Source organism: Oncorhynchus kisutch, linkage group LG1, assembly GCF_002021735.2.
Source record: "Oncorhynchus kisutch isolate 150728-3 linkage group LG1, Okis_V2, whole genome shotgun sequence".
NCBI lineage: Eukaryota > Metazoa > Chordata > Actinopteri > Salmoniformes > Salmonidae > Oncorhynchus > Oncorhynchus kisutch.
In genome coordinates, this window is record NC_034174.2 from 35,214,773 (window position 1) to 35,235,018 (window position 20,246).

Here is a 20,246-nt window from a genome sequence, read left to right on the forward strand (position 1 = left end):
TCCATCATGCAAAGTGTTGCTACACAAATCTACTTCCTATGACTCTGCCAAAGACCTGCTTGCATTAAAACACACTTACATAACATTCACATGATTTATTATAGTCTTCTATAACAACTGTGATTCAACTTGTAAGTTTGTTTATTCCATGTGTAACTCTGTGTTGTTGTTGTGTCGCACTGCTTTTCTTTATCTTGGCCAGGTCGCAGTTGTAAATGAGAACTTGTTCTCAACTGGCCTACCTGGTTAAATAAAGATGAAATAAAATAAAAAATAAAAACTCTAGCATGGCTGTAAATGCCAAAGTCATAATTATACTGAGCCATGTCTTATTTGCTTGTGAAAGAGCCTGTTTGGCCCAGCAGAGGAAGTGGGGTTTGACCCCAACGGTCATGTTTGGCCTTCATCGTGTCATGACCATGAGAACCCAGGCAGGCTGGCCAGGCTCAGAGCAAGCCAAGGCCCCTTGGGATGCTTCCTCTCTCTGTGTGGGTCAGGCCCACTGTTATGTTCCCATGAACCTCATGGTAAAAGTTTTAAGCCATGTGTGAGTGTATTGTCACTATATCATAAAAGCAGAAACCTTTCCAAAGTCTGCTCTTTTACAAATGACTATTTCATTATGCAACCTTTTATTCTCATGAATAAGATAAAGTGTATTCTTATTTGATGGCAAGAAGAATAACCATCTACATGATCTTAGACTACAGTATACACTGAGTGTACAAAACATTAGTAGCACCTTCCTCAGAGGGGTTGGGTTAAATACATTTAAGTTGAATGCATTCAGTTGTAAAACTGACTAGGTATCCCCCTTTCCCCTTTCCCCTAATATTGAAGCCTTAGGACAGCCTCAAATTGTTGGGACATGTACTACAAGATGTCAAAAGCAGGTTTGCAGGGATTCTGGCCCATGTTGAATCCAATGCTTCCCACAGTTGTGTCAAGTTGGCTGGATGTCCTTTGTATGGTGGACCATTCTTGAAACACATGGGAAACTGTTGAGCTTCAAAAACCCAGCAGCGTTGCAGTTCTTGACACACTCAAACCGGTGCACCAGGCACCCACTACCATAACCTGTTCAAAGGCACTTAAAATGTTTGTTTTGCCCATTCACCCTCTGAATGGCACACTTACACAATCCATGTCTCAATTGTCTCTGGTCTTAAAAATCCTTCTTTAACCTGTCTCTTCCCCTTCATCTTTGATCCACCTCTACGCAGACGACACCATTCTTCATACTTCTGGCCCCTTCTTTAGACACTGTGTTAACTAGCTTCAATGCCATACAACTCTCCTTCCGTGGCCTCCAACTGCTCTTAAATGCAAGCAAGACTAAATGCATGCTATTAAACCGATCGCTGCCCACACCTACCCACCCGTCCAGCATCACTACTCTGGACGGTTCTGACTTAGAAAATGTGGACAAATGTTTTGTATACTCAGTGTATAATAAAACTAAAGGCAAAAGTTTAAGCAGAGCATTTTACTGAGATACACCATCCTCTTCTAGTCTTCCCGGAAATGGTGTGAAAGGCTGTGTCTGTAAATATGCAGAGTGATTGCTGTGTGCGGAGTGAGGAGGACTGTGCTGACTGCACCTTCTGATTGATTTTATTTACCCAGTCCCCTCAGAGAGATGGGTATTAATCACATTCAGCTTATGTCAGCCTCTCTCAGACTCCAGCCTTGACTGACTCCATGCACACACCCCCACTCCACTTTCTGCCTCCACGCTCTCTCTGTGTGGAAGACTAGTGAGCGAAGGAATGGTATGTGTGTGTGTGTGTGTGTGTGTGTGTGTGTGTGTGTGTGTGTGTGTGTGTGTGTGTGTGTGTGTGTGTGTGTGTGTGTGTGTGTGTGTGTGTGTGTGTGTGTGTGTGTGTGTGTGTGTGTGTGTGTGTGTGTGTGTGTGTGTGTGTGCACCTCTTCTCATGTGGCATCAAGACAGAATGGAGCTAGGGAGGGCGAGAGAGTTGGATATACTTGTACTTTCTATGAGAGACGCGGGCTAGCCCAGTGGCAGATGTGGGTGAAATCAGTCGTCTTCCGCATAGTCAGTGCTGGCAGTTTCCAATGTACAGTGAAATATCAAAACACCATGACTGGACTGCTTTATCACCACTTTTTCCACTCTCCTTTGGAAATGGAGAACAAAATCCCTGTCATTACAAGATCAACTGCTGCTTTGAAACTCTTCCTGGGATGGTTAAGCCACTGTTGGTTTTCTATGTAAAACACACAAAGCAAAACGTTGTGTTTTTAATTGAGTTTGGAACTAGGCCAAATCCTGAGCAGACTACACAGGCTGCACAGACGTACACTACATGACCAAAAGTATGTGGACACCTGCTTGTTGATTATCTCAATCTAAAATCATGGACATTAATATGGAGTTGGTTCCCCCTTTGCTGCATTAACAGCCACCACTCTTCTGGGAAGGTTTTCTACTAGATGTTGGAACATTGTTGCTGGGACTTGCTTCCGTTCAGACACAACAGATTGGGCACTGATGTTGGGTGATTAAGCCTGGCTAGCAGTCAGTGTTCCAATTCATCCCAAAGGTGTTCGATGGGGTTGAGGTCAGGGCTTTGTGCAGGTCAACAAACTATTCCTGTATGGATCTCACATTGTCATGCTGAAACAGGAAAGGGCCTTCCCCAAACTTTTGCCACAAAGTTGGAAGCACAGAATCATCTAGAATGTCAATGTATGCTGTAGCGTTAAGATTTCCCTTCACTGGAACCCGAACCATGAAAAACACCCCCAGACCATTATTCCTCCTCCACCAAACTTTACAGCTGTCACAATGCATTCGGAGAGGTAGCAAATTAAATCAAATGTATTTATATATCCCTTCTTACATCAGCTGATATATCAAAGTGCTGCACAGAAACCCAGACTAAAAACCCAAACAGAAAGCAATGCAGGTGTAGAAGCACAGTGGCTAGGAAAAACTCCCTAGAAAGGCCAAAACCTAGGAAGAAACCTAGAGAGGAACCAGGCTATGAGGGGTGGCCAGTCCTCTTCTGGCTGTGCCGGGTGGAGATTATAACAGAACATGGCCAAGCTGTTCAAATGTTCATCAATGACCAGCATGGTCAAATAATAATAATCACAGTAGTTGTCGAGGATGCAGCAAGTCAGCACCTCAGAAGCAAATGTCATTTGGCTTTTCATAGCCAATCATTGAGAGTATCTCTACTACTCCTGCTGTCTCCAGAGAGTTGAAAACAGCAGGTCTGGGACAGGTAGCACGTCCGGTGAACAGGTCAGGGTTCCATAGCCGCAGGCAGAACAGTTGAAATTGGAGCAGCAGCACGGCCAGGTGGACTGGGGACAGCAAGGAGTCATTACGTGCTTCTCCACCTGCATTGCTTGCTGTTTGGGGTTTTAGGCTGGGTTTCTGTACAGCACTTTGAGATATCAGCTGATGTACGAAGGGCTATATAAATAAATTTGATTTGATTTGATTTGATTTATGCCAGGTAGGCCTGAGGCATGGTCCTAGGGCTCAGGTCCTCTGAGAGAGAGAAAGAAAGAAAGAAAGTGACAAAGAGAGAATTAGAGAGAGCATACTTTAATTCACATAGGACACCAGATAAGACAGGAGAAATACTCCAGATATAACAGACTGACCCTATCCCCCCGACACATAAACTACTGCAGCATAAATACTGGAGGCTGAGACAGGAGGGGTCAGAAGACAATGTGACCCCATCCAATGATACCCCACCAACTTACCATCCTGAGACAAGGCCGAGTATAGGCCACAAAAATCTCCACCACGGCACAACCCAAGGGGTGGGTGGAACCCAGACAGGACAACCCACTCAAGTGACGCACCCCTCCTAGGGGCGGCATGGAAGAGCACCAGTAAGCCAGTGACACAGCCCCTGTAATAGGGTTAGAGGCAGAGAATCCCAGTGGAGAGAGGGGAACCGGCCAGGCCGAGACAGCAAGGGCGGTTCGTTGCTCCAGAGCTTTTCCGTTCACCTTCACACTCCTGGGCCAGACTACACTCAATCATATGACCTACTGAAGAGATGAGTCTTCAGTAAAGACTTAAAGGTTGAGACCGAGTCTGCGTATCTCACATGGGTAGGCAGACCATTCCATAAAAATGGAGCTCTATAGGAGAAAGCCCTGCCTCCAGCTGTTTGCTTAGAAATTCTAGGGACAATTAGGAGGCCTGCGTCTTGTGACCGTAGCGCACGTGTAAGTATGTACGGCAGGACCAAATCGGAAAGATAGGTAGGAGGATGCCCATGTAATGCTTTGTAGGTTAGCAGTAAAACCTTGAAATCAGCCCTTGCCTTAACAGGAAGCCAGTTTAGGGAGGCTAGCACTGGAGTAATATGATTAAATGTTTTGGTTCTATTCAGGTTTCTAGCAGCCGTATTTAGCACCAACTGAAGTTTATTTAGTGCTTTATCCGGGTAGCCGGAAAGTAGAGCATTGCAGTAGTCTAACCTAGAAGTGACAAAAGCATGGATTCATTTTCTGCATCATTTTTGGACAGAAAGTTTCTGAGTTTTGCAATGTTGTGGAAATGGAAAAAAGCTGTCCTTGAAACAGTCTTGATATGTTCGTCAAAAGAGAGATCAGGGTCCAGAGTAACGCAGAGGTCCTTCACAGTTTTATTTGAGACGACTGTACAACCATCAGGATTAATTGTCAGATTCAACAGAAGATCTCTTTGTTTCTTGGGACCTAGATCAAACATCTCTGTTTTGTCCAAGTTTAAAAGTAGAAAGTTTGCAGCCATCCACTTCCTTATGACTGAAACACAGGCTTCTTGGGAGGGCAATTTTGTGGCTTCACCATGTTTCATTGAAATGTACAGCTGTGTGTCATCCGCATAGCAGTGAAAGTTAACATTATGTTTTCGAATGACATCCCCAAGAGGTAAAATATATCGTGAAAACAATAGTGGACAAAGCATTCACAGAGACAAATGTATATCTTTCTGACAGATAGGACTAAGGCTAATTGTTTAATTTTCCATCAGAATATTTTCTATAAAGATAAGTATTATATTGTTAAATTTTAGGATTAACTCTGGTAGGCCTGAAACAGACATCCACACCTCAAGTTCAACTGTCAGAGTCAGTTGGATCACCAGGGCGCACGGCCTTCATATCATAGGCCTGCAGTAGCTAAAGCTTAATAATAGCCACACTATTCCAAACCATCCCCAGTACATTTCGATCTGTCCCTAGTGAGAAAAAGGTATGCTAAATGCTAACTGTCTTCTTCTAGCACTGCACATCTCCATTCACTGTGCACCCAAGCCCAGTAGTTAAGCCTTTGCTGCTCACACCTCTCACCTGAGCCTCCACCCCCTCTGCGATATTTGTCCAATTGATGTCACAAAAGACAATTTGTCCACCCTGTGCTCTAGCCTGGCCTTAAAGACATAACATAGTAAATCTGTCACACTGAAATTAGTATATGTTACGTTTGGTATGGTTACATTTGACAATAGGTTACTTAAGCCAAAAGTCCAGCAACCGTCTTGTGTGTTCGAATCACACATTTCAATTCGTAACATATCATACGAAGTCGATGATGGACATCCACCAATTAATACATATCATGCTATTCGAAATGTAACATATCATACTAAATGCAGGGAGACAGATTTACCTTTACTATGTTACATCTAAACCTGAGTCCAGGTTGCCAGCCCAGACAGCCCCTATTGAAGTCATTAGACTACTGAGCCCGTTTAAGATCCGGTCCATACTGGTCCCAGAGTCTGTGTGCATTTCAGATTAGGGGTTTGTCACCCTTTTCTCACTACAACAAGATTGCTATGTGGCGCTGAGAGGGGAGTAGTACAAGGTTCACTGACTTTTCCTACCATACAAACTGATCAACTGTAGTTTGGAAGAGCTCTGACTGAAATTGGTCTCCTTTGACATTACAAAGCCACAAGAATGAAGAACATGCCAAACTTTAACACATGGCTGATCTCCTGTTGTTTACTCTGGGGATGATCGGAATCAGAGTGATTACAGAGCCTGATTTGTGTGTGATTTTTATCAGGTTATCAGTTGGGACCCGGAAAAACCCATGGTTAATTTCACCCCCACTGTTCATTAAAAGGAGATTTAGTTAGGAGGCCTGCCTGCCTGCCTGCCTGCCAGCCTGCCTGCTAGCCTGCCTGCCTGCCTGCCTGCCTGCCTGCCTGCCTGCCTGCCTGCCTGCCTGCCTGCCTGCCAGCCTGCCTGCCTGCCTGCCTGCCAGCCAGCCTGCCTGCCTGCCTGACTGCCTGACTTTCTGTCTGTTGCCTTTAAACTGTTTACAAACAGAGCCTTGCTGATTTAGATCATCTGCTCGCTGCCCTGATCCTCTCACCCGCATGCCATTACATGATCTCTAAACCATCCAACATCTGCCATCCACACGCCTCCCTGTCTGTATGTCTCTCTTCCTGGCTGTCTCACTGCAGACAGTCCTCAGACCCTCAGTAGTGATAAAGCCAGTGTTGACCACTCTCATTAGTCGAGATCTACTGAGGATTACTATGGTATTACTAGGGTAATCACAGCACTGTAGGTCATGCCTCACATCAGCACCATCATCCCAGACACCCTGGACCCATTCCAATTTGCATTCTGTACCAACAGATTAACAGATGACACAACCTCTATTGCAGCCCACAGTGCCCTCAACTACCTGGATATAATGAATACTTACGTAAGAATGCTGTTCATTGACTACAGCTCAGCATTCAACACCATAATCTCCTCCAAGGTCATCACCAAGCTCAGGACTCTGGGACTGAGCACCTCCCTCTGCAAATGGATCCTGGACTTCCTGACGGGGGTAGGGTAGGCAACAACAAATCCGCCGCGCTGACCATCAACACAGGCGCCCGTTAGGGGTGCGTGGCTTGTCCCCTCCTGTACTCCCTGTTCACCCATGCCTGATCACTACGACGATAAGACAGCCTATAGGGAGGAGGTCAGAGACCTGGCAGTGTGGTGCCAGTGTGGAACGTCAGCAAGACAAATGAGCTGGTCGTGGATTACAGGTAATGGAGGGGCGAGTACGCCTCCATCCACATCAACTGGGCTGTAGTGGAACATGGTCCACACACACCCACACAGTTGTGAAGAAAGCACGACAGTGGCTTTTCCCCATCAGGCTGAAAAGATTTGGCATGGGTCCTCAGAGCCTCCAAAAGTTCTTCAGCTGCACCATTGAGAACATTTTGAACCAGCAGCATCACCGCTTGGTTTGGCAACTGCAAGGCACCCAACCACAAGGCACTACAGAGGGTTTTGAGTACAGCTCAGTATATCACTAGGGCTGAACTCCCTGCCATCCAGGATGTCTACACCAAGCAGTTTCAGAGGAAGACCCAAAAAATTGTCAAAGACTACAGCCACCTAAGCCATAGACTGTTCTCTCTGATACCGCACAGCAAGCGGTACCAGCGCACCAAGTCTGGAACCAACAGGACCCTGAATAGCTTCTACCCCTGAGTCATAAGACTGCTAAACAAGACTGCTAAATAGCTCAATCAAATGGCTACCCGGAGTCTACACATGTTGTTAATGAAGCATGTGACAAGTAAACAAATACTTGATTTGATTTAGGATCTTATTAAAGATATTCAGGGATCATTGAAAGGTGATCAACTCAGGGTGTACTGTTCAGTTCAATTGACTAGTGTTAAAATAGTAGGGTAGACATTTTCATCTCAGTTTAGTATTAGTATCCACTCTTGTGTGAGCCCCCTTGTGTCCCAGGGTACAATAAGGACAGGGATGAGAGGACCAGGCTCATTAATAGAGCGGCACCTTCAATGACTCCTACAGCCACCACATACTACTACAGCCACCACATACTACTACAGCCACCACATACTACTACAGCCACCACATACTCCTACAGCCACCACATACTCCTACAGCCACCACATACTACTACAGCCACCACATACTACTACAGCCACCACATACTACTACAGCCACCACATACTACTACAGCCACCACATACTCCTACAGCCACCACATACTACTACAGCCACCACATACTCCTACAGCCACCACATACTACTATAGCCACCACATACTACTACAGCCACCACATACTCCTACAGCCACCACATACTCCTACAGCCACCACATACTACTACAGCCACCACATACTACTACAGCCACCACATACACCTACAGCCACCACATACTACTATAGCCACCACATACTACTACAGCCACCACGTACTACTACAGCCAACACATACTAGTACAGCCATCACATACTACTACAGCCACCACATACTCCTACAGCCACCACATACTCCTACAGCCACCACATACTACTACAGCCACCACATACTCCTACAGCCACCACATACTCCTACAGCCACCACATACTACTACAGCCACCACATACTCCTACAGCCACCAGATACTACTACAGCCACCACATACTACTACAGCCACCACATACTACTACAGCCACCACATACTACTACAGCCACCACATACTCCTACAGCCACCACATACTACTACAGCCACCACATACTACTACAGCCACCACATACTACTACAGCCACCACATACTCCTACAGCCACCACATACTCCTACAGCCACCACATACTACTATAGCCACCACATACTACTACAGCCACCACATACTACTACAGACACCACATACTACTATAGCCACCACATAGAATACATTTTGTTCTAAATCCTCAAAAACATAAAACCTCTACATCTACCTACTCAAACTATGATCTATAGAACAAGTCAAGTTTATGAACAAAGAAAAACTGTTTTGGGGCTGTATGTTGGTGTAAAAGTTGCTTGCTCCACAACTCTACAGCTTCAGCTCTATCTCTTATCCCTCCATTCATTATTCCTAGCATAGTAGGTAGATTGTTGCACTTAGTAGCCGGGGCACCAAATATAAAAAAAGAAAGAAGCAATACACATTCAGAATATTTCCATACTTCCATGAAAACCCACATTTCTTCAAATACTAGACAAACCACTCTCATCCAGTCTGTTCTTTGTTGAGTGTGTTTCTATAAAAAGATACACATTTTCTCAGCCATCATATGTTTTTCCTTCCTTTTTTTCAATGTGTAAACTTAAGACATCAGAGGATAAGGTTTACTTCATCACAGCTGCCTCAGTTAGAATGAGCCTGGCTGGCTTTCCGGTAAAAGACCTAGATAAACAGGCAAAGATAAACCAGTCCTCCCAGGGTCCTCCATATCACACATGATTGGTGATGCTGGATGCCCCTATGGAACTCTGGGAGAATGTGTGAGATTCTACACTGGAAACTCTTTCCCTCATTACTTCTTAACTTTATCAGTGTACTTTTATCATGAAACTGGACATAATAATTAGAGAAAACCATAAATGAATCTCTATCTTATTTTGGTGTAGATTTCCTCTCTGTCTGTAACCTGCCTGAGTGAGTAAGCATTTTGTACTGAATGAGTGCAAACAAATGGTACCCTCCGTTAGCCAATGAGTGTGGATGAGTGGGCACCACCTGTGAGTCCAGCAGCCAAGTGAGTATTAGAGCTGCTTAAATGAGGCGGTGGGCTGTAAGTTTGTTAGTGAGAGCCCTAAAGCGAGTGATAAGGAGAAAAGTAAACTTCTGCTCCATCTGAACACAGCTGCTCTGCTTAACTTCGCCTCACATTTCTCTGTTGGGACACATGGGACATTAGCTCATAAGACACGTGTAGCTGGGGCTGGGGATGGGGCTTGGGCTGGGGCTGGGGTTGGGGCTGGGGCTGGGGTTGGGGCTGGGGTTGGGGCTGGGGCTGGGGTTGGGGCTGGGGTTGGGGCTGGGATGGGGTTGGGGCTGGGGTTGTGGCAGGGGCAGGGGCAGGGGCAGGGGCAGGGGCAGGGGCAGGGGCAGGGGCAGGGGCAGGGGCAGGGGCTGGGACTGGGGCTGGGGTTGGGGTTGGGGTTGGGGTTGGGGTTGGGGTTGGGGTTGGGGTAGGGGCTGGGGCTGGGGTTGGGGCTGGGGATGGGGATGGGGTTGGGGCTGGGGATGGGGTTGGGGCTGGGGCTGGGGATGGGGCAGGCAGAGATTTTTGTGGTGATACAGTCTTTCTCTTTCCATGGTCTGTAAATAACATGGTCACCCTCTTTATTCTCTCTGGGATATATTCAGAATTTCTAATATATTCAGTCCTTGTGGGGTAATATAGAGGAGTGAAACAGGGACTTGTGAGAACAATGTGTTTTAACCTACTGAGTTAGATACAGTCCCTTCAGAAGGTATTCACACCCCTTGACTTTTTCCACATTTTGTTGTGTTACAATGTGGGATTAAAAATGGATTTAATTGTAATTTTTTTGTCAGCAATCTACACAAAAAGAGTATGAAAGATAAGTATTCAATATATTTTTTTAAATTCACCTTTATTTAACCAGCTAGGCCAGTCGAGAACAATTCCGCATTTACAACTGCGACCTGGAGAAAAGTGTTAGAATCACCTTTGGCAGCAATTACAGCTGTGAGTGTTTCTCTGTAAATCTCTAAGAGCTGTTTGCACCTGGACTGTACAATATTTAAACATTATTCTTAAAAAGAAAAATCTAACTCTGTCAAGTTGGTTTTTGATCATTGCTAGACAGCCATTTTCCAAGTCTTGCCATAGATTTTCTAGCCGATTTAAGTCACAACTTTAACTATGCCACTCAGGAACATTCAATGTCGTTTTGGTAAGCAACTCCAGTGTATATTTGGCCTTGTGTTTTAGTTTATTGTCATGCTGAAAAGTGTATTTGTCTCCCAGTGTCCAATGGAAAGCAGACTGAACCATCTTTTCCTCTAGGATTTTGCCTATTCTATTCCGATCATTTTATCAACAAAAAAAAACCTCCCTAGTCCTTTGCCGATGACAAGCATACCCAGAGCATGATGCAGCCACACCCATGCTTGAAAATATGAAGAGTGGTAGTGATGTGTTGTGTTGGATTTGTCCCAAACATAATGCTTTGTATTCAAGATAAAAAGTTCATTTCATTGCCACATTTTTTTGCAGTTTACCTTCGTGCCTTATTGTAAACAGGATGCATGTTTTGTAATATTGTTACTCTGTACGGGCTTCCTTCTTTTCACTCTGTCATTTAGGTTAGTATTTTGGAGTAACTACAATGTTGGTGACCCATCCTCAGTTTTCTCCTATCATAGCCATTAAACTCAAACTATTTTAAAGTCTCCATTGGCCTCATGGTGAAAATCCAGAGTGATTTCCATTCTCTTCAGCAACTGAGTTAGGAAGGATGCCTGTACAGTGACTGGGTGTATTGATACACCATCCAAAGTGTAATTAATAACTTCACCATGCTCAAAGGGATATTCAATGTCTGCTTTTTTATGTTTACCCATCTACCAATAGGTGCCCTTCTTTACAAGGCATTTGAAAAACTCCCTGGTCTTTGTGGTTGCATTTGTGTTTAAAATGTACAGTACTGCTCGACTGAGTGACCTTACAGATAATTGTATGTGTTGAGTATAGAGATGAGGTAGACATAAAAAAAATCATGTTAAACACTATCATTGCACACAGAGTGAGTCCATGTAACTTATTATGTGACTTGTTACGCACATTTTTACTCCTGAACTTATTTAGGCTTACCATAACAAAGGGGTTGAATACTTATTGACTGAAGATATTTCAGCTTTTCATTTTTAATAAATAAAAACTAAATCTATAAACACAATTCCACTTTGACATTATGGGGTGTTTTTTAGGCCAGTGGCACAAAATCTCACAAAAAAAGGTTATAACACAACAAAATGTGGGAAAAGGAAAGGGATGTGAATGACTTTCTGAAGGCACTGGGGGATTAAAAGAGATGAAAGAGGCCTGGGAAAATGTATCTTTTGTAAAGATATCTTTGTGATAACTTTGGACTTTCATTTTATCATCTGATTGTTACATAACTTGAACGATAAAAACGGTTTTAAATAAACAGGGGTCTGGTGACTAAAAGGTCCAAATGGGTTATCTTCTCAAGCTTGCATGATACCCACCACTCTCTACGCTATTTGCCTAGAGTTTCAATATGATTCTAATTAACAACGTAATGAAACCCTACTTTCTGTTCCTTTTCCCACAGCAGGTAGTAAAATATGTATTTGATCATGTGTGTGCAGTGAGTAGTGAAGGGCCTCTCACTCTGACTGACATTAATTCATCTCCGGTGACTACAGCAGGCTAAATACTCTGGCCTCACTTTGACTAGTTCTCCATTCATTCTGATACCTCTTTCTGACTGGTATCCAGCAACTGTAAAGCCTGTATCTTATAGTTTAATTTGTCATTGACACAACAAATATTTCCAATCTCAAATAATTTGTTTTATTTTTGGCAGCATATAGTCAGAACATAGTGATAACATTTATCATATAAAAATAGTGACTTTGGGGATTGTCCATTGCCTAGAATGAGTGTCTGTTAGTGGCTGACCTGGTGTCAGATGTAGCTGATGATGTTATTACAGATAATAGGCTGTCTGCTGCCAGTCTTCATGAGGGCAGTGAACTGATAGAAGTCTGTGTCTAGTTCATGCAGGCCAGAGTGGGACTGGTGGAAGAAGGGGGACTGGCGTGGGGCAGGGGCCTGCACCCCTAGGGGGCAGGAGAGTCGTTTGGGGGCCATGGCTGTCCGACTCACATGTGAAGAAGAGTCTGAGGACCTCATCCTCACCCTCCCCTCTACACTCTTTGACATCCCAGCTATTTTCCGCCTCATGTTGACCAAGAAGCCAGAGATGGGCTTCAGTTCTGCTGGTTCAGGGCAGTCCGGTAGATCCATCCAGTTCTGTATGAGGTCAGCAAAGCTGTTGTCCCCCAGTACCAGAGGTTGCCTGTTCCGTCCCCGTGTCAGCAGTGACGTGGTCCAGTCCTCTGGGTCACTGGCCTCGAATGAGGTCCACCTCTCCAGGCAGGCGTCTGATGTGGATTTGGGCCGGACCAGGCCACTGGGAGCCTGGTTGGTTCGGAGGCAGGCGGAGGAGGACACCCGTACGTTCCTGGTCCTCCTGAGCACCACGGCCTCGTCCTGCCAGGAGGCCTCAGAGTAGCCAGAGTCAAACTCCAGACTCTTCTCACTGCTGGGGGAGGTCGGACCCAGGCCAAGGCCCAGACCCAGCCGGCTGCCTGCACCCTCCTCCTCCAGAGGACTGGCCAGACAGCAGGCTGAGTCGTAGGTGCTGGCCGTACTGGCGTCAGAGATGCGCAGGCGGGCACGGCGCTCCCGCTGCAGTGCCCTCTGATAGCAGGCTCGTGCCACTGCAGAGCGGTGGACCAGGGTGGGGGCAGGGGTGATGGCAGGGGCAGCAGCAGGGCAGGTCCTTCTCAGGTGTTTCAAGTCCTGCAGGGACCTCATCATGTAGTGCATCTGGTCCCGCAGGCAATCTCCAGAGTCACGCAGACACAGCTGGGAGGGACAAGGGACGCAGTCAGACATAGGCTGGTACACACACACACACTTTGACACATTACTATGTTTAGATAAAGAAAACGCAGTCAGTGGTTGAGTGCTATTATTTAGTGGTAGCAAAGATTTTCTACAAAATCACACAATACATGTTGTAGGTCTAAATAAAGTCCAGCCTGCTGCAAATGTTTGATAGACCGAACATTCTTAACAAAGTCTGAGCTGAACTCTTTCTGATAAGCACACGGCATTTGTTGGTGACTATAGTGGAGACCAGATCTGTAGGGCAGGCTCAGACTTGAATAGTGGGTGACTGCTGATAGGTTTCGACTGTCTGGAAGAGCTACGCCTCTTTTGTAAACTTGAACGCACACTGCCAAACGGACGTAAATACTCCCCTCAAACATCCATCTGAGCGGTAAACAACACCCATGCTCTACCTGTCCTGCTCTACCTGTCCTGCTCTACCTGTCCTGCTCTACCTGCCCTGCTCTACCTGCCCTGCTCCAACTGTCCTGCACCCTTCTCAGATACATAACTATCACACCACACTTGACCAGTTTTCATATGGATCCACCCACTCCAAGTTGTTTTAGCAACAACAACAAAAAGTTTAATTTTATTGTTGGACATAAAAGACTGTAAAAACACTAGCAAATCAGCTCCAAGTGATTAAAATTTTTGAAATCTTTTCCAAAGTATTCCCATTCATAATAGAGAGATATATGTGATCATATACAACTGTTAGCATGGTTTGAAATAATTATGTTTTAGTCAAATATTATATATGTTTGGGCTTCTTGCGGTCAATTTGCAGTCTATAAATGATTTGTTATTATGTTCAGGCCTCCTGACCATCCGTTCAAAAAAATAGTGGCTGAATCTAGTTGATGATCCTTGCTCAAAGGGTGATCTGCAGGGGGATTGAGGCTTCTCTGGCACAGGCACAGGATGTAGGTATAACTGTGTGTGTCTCTTTAAGGGTGAGGGATGCCTGCATATGGAAGTCAGCTGTGACACACTAAAGAGCATATACTCTCATTTCCTCTCCCTTTGATTCACAGGGACCAACTCTGATTGGTCCAAACCAACCAGTGAGCAGCGTCCACACTCAAAATCAGGGTTGACTGAGCATAACGGTTCACAGACCACATACGACATTACCTCTGATTGATAAAGGTGGCCAACAAAACATACACAAACTGATACTTCAAAAAGTGGGATAGAAGAGTAAATCATGTAGTCCTGACAGAAATGTTAACTTAGTTAAAAATAAAACGTTGAGAGGATCCGTCAAGTCCTTTCATGACAGGCATAATATCTTTCGACAGTACCAAATAGCATTACAATATTAAGTTTCCAAAAATGTAGAAATTGTATTATACTTTAAATGTCCGGATGTCATACTAATTTCGTCTTTGACAACAGCTGATCAATTTGATATGGTGGATTCGCTACCGAATTGAATGAATAGCGGGAAACAATGCAATCACGCACGACACATTGAAATAGTATGCGACAATTCGAAGAAAAAAAATCGAGTATGGTTTAAATGCCAGAATGATATACTCATTTCGGCTCTTCATCTCGTAAAATTCGATGCAGACTTTTCCACAATGCATTGGAAGAGTTGGGCTGTGAGTGATAGGCCCTAGTTCTCTTCAAGTAGACAACAACAAAACTAAGATACTTAATTGCGAAGATGCCCAAAGCTTCTGCGGTGGTGTTCAAATGTAGGCTAAGTAGTTTTTGCTATCCTTAAAATGATCAGGAGTATTGCATCATAGGCTACATCTTTGAAAACATTTTTTTTTTGTCAAAGTGGATTTCTGTTTTCTCACTAAAAAGTGTTTCTTGTTCTTTTGGGCTTAGTCAGAGCTTTTAAACTAAATACCACCCGCATTCGGCCCCGCCACACCTACTCAGCCAATCAGGATCTGCTCCTGCGCTGCAGCCATGAAAGACTGCATACTTTTGACTAAACAGTATGTCCAAATAGTATGTGACAATGACTAAATACTATGCAGTTTAAGTATGTAGTACAATAGTATGGGTATTCGAACATGGCCACTGTACCTTTACCTTCCACACCTTTATGGGGGACTGATCTGACAGTGAGGTGAGAAATGTTTAGCAGACCAGAGGAGGAGAAACATGGAGCCCTCTGAGACACATATTTATGTCTGACCATAGTGGTCACATCCAGTGAATGAACAGTCCTGTTCACCCCATAGTCCTCTCTTTCCTGTTCTGTCAGTGTGTGACCCTATGCCCTGTCATGCAGTGGGTAAGAGCCCAAGCTCCTCTATTGTCGACTGAAGCATTTGACCCTGTGCTAACACCTTCTGCCTCTGTTTGCTTTCATCACAAAAAAGTTAGACAGAGCGGGAACTTGAGAATGCAGCCACAACACGGGTTGTGTGGTACACTCAGAAACAACACGGGTTGCGTGGTACACTCAGCCACAACACGGGTTGTGTGGTACACTCAGAAACAACACGGGTTGCGTGGTACACTCAGCCACAACACGGGTTGTGTGGTACACTCAGACATAACACAGGTTGTGTCGTACACTCCGACACAACACCGGTTGTGCGGTACACTCAGGCACAACACGGATTGTGTGGTACACTCCGACACAAAATGGGTTGTGTGGTACACTCAGCCACAACACGGGTTGAGTGGTACACTCCGACACAACACGGGTTGTGTGGTACACTCAACTACAACACGGGTTGTGTATACACTCAGACACAACACGGGTTGTGTAGTACACTCAGGCACAACACGGGTTGTGTGGTACACTCCGACCCAAAATGGGTTGTGTGGTACACTCAGCCACAACACGGGTTGTGTAGTACACTCAACTACAACACAGGTTGAGTGGTACACTCAGACACAACACGGGTTGTGTGGTACACTCTGACACAAAACGGGTTGTGTGGTACACTCCGACACAAAACAGGTTGTGTGGTACACTCAGCCACAACACGGGTTGTGTGGTACACTCCGACACAAAACGGGTTGTGTGGTACACTCAGCCACAACACGGGTTGTATGGCACACTCCGACACAACACGGGTTGTGTGGTACACTCAGCCACAACAGACACAAATTGCCTATAAAAGTCTGACTTATATAAAACATAATTTAGCTATAATAACCTTCCTGCAGGGATTGTTTTTTGTTGCCAAAAAGGACGAAGTGGTAAAATCACATCTATAGTTTCAAGAGATACTGTAGACCTCCACAAAGGAAAATACTCTTTACAATTACAGGAAATTATGATGCCCTTTTCATACAGTGAAAATGAAAAGTATATCTAACACATTAGACACCCATCTGGCTCATAGATATAGAGCACCTTAACTAACTAATGTGTTTGTTTACCCGACTCATGGCATAGCTTACAGTGGATAGCATCCCTCTGCAGATGCATTTGGGTATCTAGTCAGACATTATGCGTGATAACGCCGCCTTTGCACAGAGAATTGTTGCCCTGTAGATGTTGTCTCTATATGCTGGTGTTAAACCCCATCATTTCAGGGACTGACATTTCATTTAGTATCTTGAAATACAATTTACCTATTTAATTTGAAATATGGTAGGCCTATAGTTGATCTAATTCATTGCCATTTTACGCACAATTACAATTTGAGCAGACTGCATAAACCAATTTCAGTGCCATTTCCCACTACTGTACTGTATTGCTTGGCAATCTAATGTATGCTTATGTTACAGAATGGAAAAATACTTACCATTTTATTTATTTCAGAGTGACCGTCACAATTAACGCCTAAAAGAGAAAATATGAGGAGATCAATTCCTGCAAGTTTTTGTCTAAAATACAGTAAGAGCAAAATCCATCATAATTGTAGCCTATAATCCACTTGGACTAGTCTGTTAATACTCACATTTGATATGGCACGTTGCATCCAGTTTGACATGAATCCATAAAGGGTTGATATGTTCCCATAAGTAAGTCAATGTTGCGCACAGCTCTTGGTATGAATCCTCGGGACTGAAGGCGCACTGTGAAGTGTAGTGACTTTGTCTGATTCGTTTCTTTTCCAGCATGTGCTCTCCAGCCAGTTAGAGCGTTGCATCTCTGAAGTAGCCAATCCGAGTTTGAGATCTGAGCAAGTGAATTAACAAATCATCAGCTCCTTACTATGCACATCTGGACATGCTGTATCATGCGCTGGACTGAATAGAAATAGATTCAGAAAGTCATCGGTGGCATAAATTACATATTAACATAGGTCAACTTGGTCATAAAAATGTAGCCTTTCATAGAGCTATGTATTTAATAATACACAATATTAAATACATGACAGATGTGTGCAAATATTTGTGTTCTTTTTTTTGTACTTAACATGCCCGTTTTTATTTATTTTATTCCTAGGGCATAGGCTACTATAATTATCCTCTAGAACCCCCCCCCCCCCCCCCCTCAAACGTTAGGATTTATTAGGATTTTTTTGTTGTTGACATAAGTGTTTGGGGTGAGAGTAGAGAAAATGGAATATATTGTTATTTATCTTTTATTGTAAGTAAATATTGTACTTTGTAGTTGTCATAGTCTTGGTGATGTAGGTAAGGTGGAGTCAGGCGCAGGACACAGAGATGAGTAATAATAGTAACTATACTCAAAAATAATCTTCCAACAAGGAGAACGAAACATCCAGAATCACATAAACGAGACAACTGACATCAGTAAACACGCACAAAACCATGATGTCTCCAGAGGGTTAAATAGGGAAATAATAAAAACGTAATGGGAACCAGGTGTGTACAATACAGACAAAAACAAATGGGGGAAAAAAAATGTAGATCGGTGGAGGCTAGAAAGCCGGTGAAGTCGACCGCCGAACGCCGCCGAACAAGGAGAGGCACCAACTTCGGCGGAAGTCGTGACAGTAGTGGTCATTAGGACGTTAATATGAAACATTTTACATTACAGTTGTAACGTCCAGTTATTTAGATTTCTTATGTTTATAAGAACTGAGGTTTGGGCATTCCTATACTTTAGTTTAACTTGACTCAGAAGTTTGCTGGCATTACATAGTTCACATGTTATATGCCTCCCGCCATCTGGCTACTGAAAAACATGGACCTGGAAACCCACCTTATGAATACACGGACTGGATTATGGCATTAAGTTCACTACATTACAACAGTCAATGGGTACAGTAGGTGAAAAACATAGTTGCGGCATCCGGGTGTTTACTACAGAGGACATTTCTTGATAAGCTGTTGAAAAATTATTACACAGTTCTAACAACTCACTTATCCATTCCTGAGATACTCACTTACTATAAATAATTTGAATATCAAACTCATGAAAATGAAAATGAATGTGCTAATTTTGATGGCAGACATTTTTTAAAGAGCCAGGAAGATAACGTTTTCAAGGTCACATCCCTGCACATGTGATATCTTTGAAAAGTCCAGACTGTCCTCTCAAAGGGAAAATATGACTTAATACAGTGGCTTTTATATCCTCAGAGATACGGACCAAGAACTGATATCCACTAGAGAAGACAAAAATGAATTGCTGGGTCTCAGGAGGCCAGAAATGCTTTATGCATCTCTGCAGCCTGGTCTCATAGACTAGACATGACATAGTAAACGTAAATCCAGGACACTAAAATTAGTATGATATGTTACATTTGGTATAGTTACATAAGACACAAGGTTACTTAAGGCAAAAACAACAGTTGGGTTGTTAGTCGGGTTGGGTGTATAAAGAGAACATCTAGCAACCCAAGGGTTGTGTGTTGGAATCTCATTACGGACAACTTCATCTAATGATCTACTTTGTAACTACTTGCTACCTTTTAGATACTTTGCAACTACTTAGCATGATAGCTAACCCTTTAACCTAACTCAGAACCTCAACTCTAACCCTAACCCATAACCCCTAGCCTAGTTAACATTAGCGATAGCCACCTAGCTAACGGTAGCCACAACAAATTTGAATTCGTAACATATCATACATTTTGCTCATTGTACGATTTGCATTTCACAACATATTGTACTAATTGAATTTCATAACATATCATACGAATTGCAATTCTTAACATATAATTTGAAATGGATGATGGACATCCAGAAATTAATACATACTATATGAAACATAGCATATCCTACTGATTGGAGTGTCCCAGATTTACATTTACTATGTTACAGCTATCCCTGAGATCAGGTTGGTCCCTGAGGTCACATGAGTTCAATTAGTCACAAGGATTAGTCTCTGGGAGAACCTTGCGGAACCAGCAATCCAAATGGGAAACAGTTAAATCTTTAAAATATGTGAGGCTGCATTGTGATCTTGCTGATCATTTTTACTTGAAGGATTGCAAATATTTTACAGTATGCCAGCAAACAGACTGGTCAAAATGAAATCAGCCCTGAAAACATTTTCAAATGTGCCCTATATTGTGGAGGCTCCAACAGAATGTCATCTACAGTATAAGTACATTAAATACCATAAATGTAAGTGCTTTAGAGCACCAAGTTGACACAATAACAAATAATTTTCCATTCCCCTGTTTCGGTAAAAAGCTAAGGGATGGGGCTGGAGAAATGTAACCGCTCTCAAATTCATAGACAGAGCTATGCAAGGACTGACCATCCATAATATTCAAATGATAGTTTTAACCATGTTTTCAGTCTGTATAGTGTTAGTTTACATGTCCTTTGTTTACAAACATTGGAGTAAAACAAGCTTATATTTTGGGTTCTGCAGATTGCCTCTTTAAGTATATTGTGCAGCAAATATTGCTGAAATGACAGATTC

General features: G+C 43.6%; 1 protein-coding gene across 1 annotated transcript; it reads right to left on the reverse strand.

Annotated features, from left to right (window-relative positions):
- Positions 1–12,341: 12,341 nt before the first annotated feature.
- On the reverse strand, positions 12,342–17,555 carry LOC109895534 (PAK4-inhibitor inka1). Its single transcript, XM_020489265.2, has 3 exons — positions 17,359–17,555; positions 17,203–17,240; positions 12,342–13,444 (listed from the first exon to the last, which is right to left on the reverse strand). Exons 1-3 carry the CDS (start codon positions 17,519–17,521, stop codon positions 12,479–12,481), a joined length of 1,167 nt encoding a protein of 388 aa, XP_020344854.2. The 5' UTR covers positions 17,522–17,555; the 3' UTR covers positions 12,342–12,478.
- Between the last annotated feature and the right edge of the window lie 2,691 nt (positions 17,556–20,246).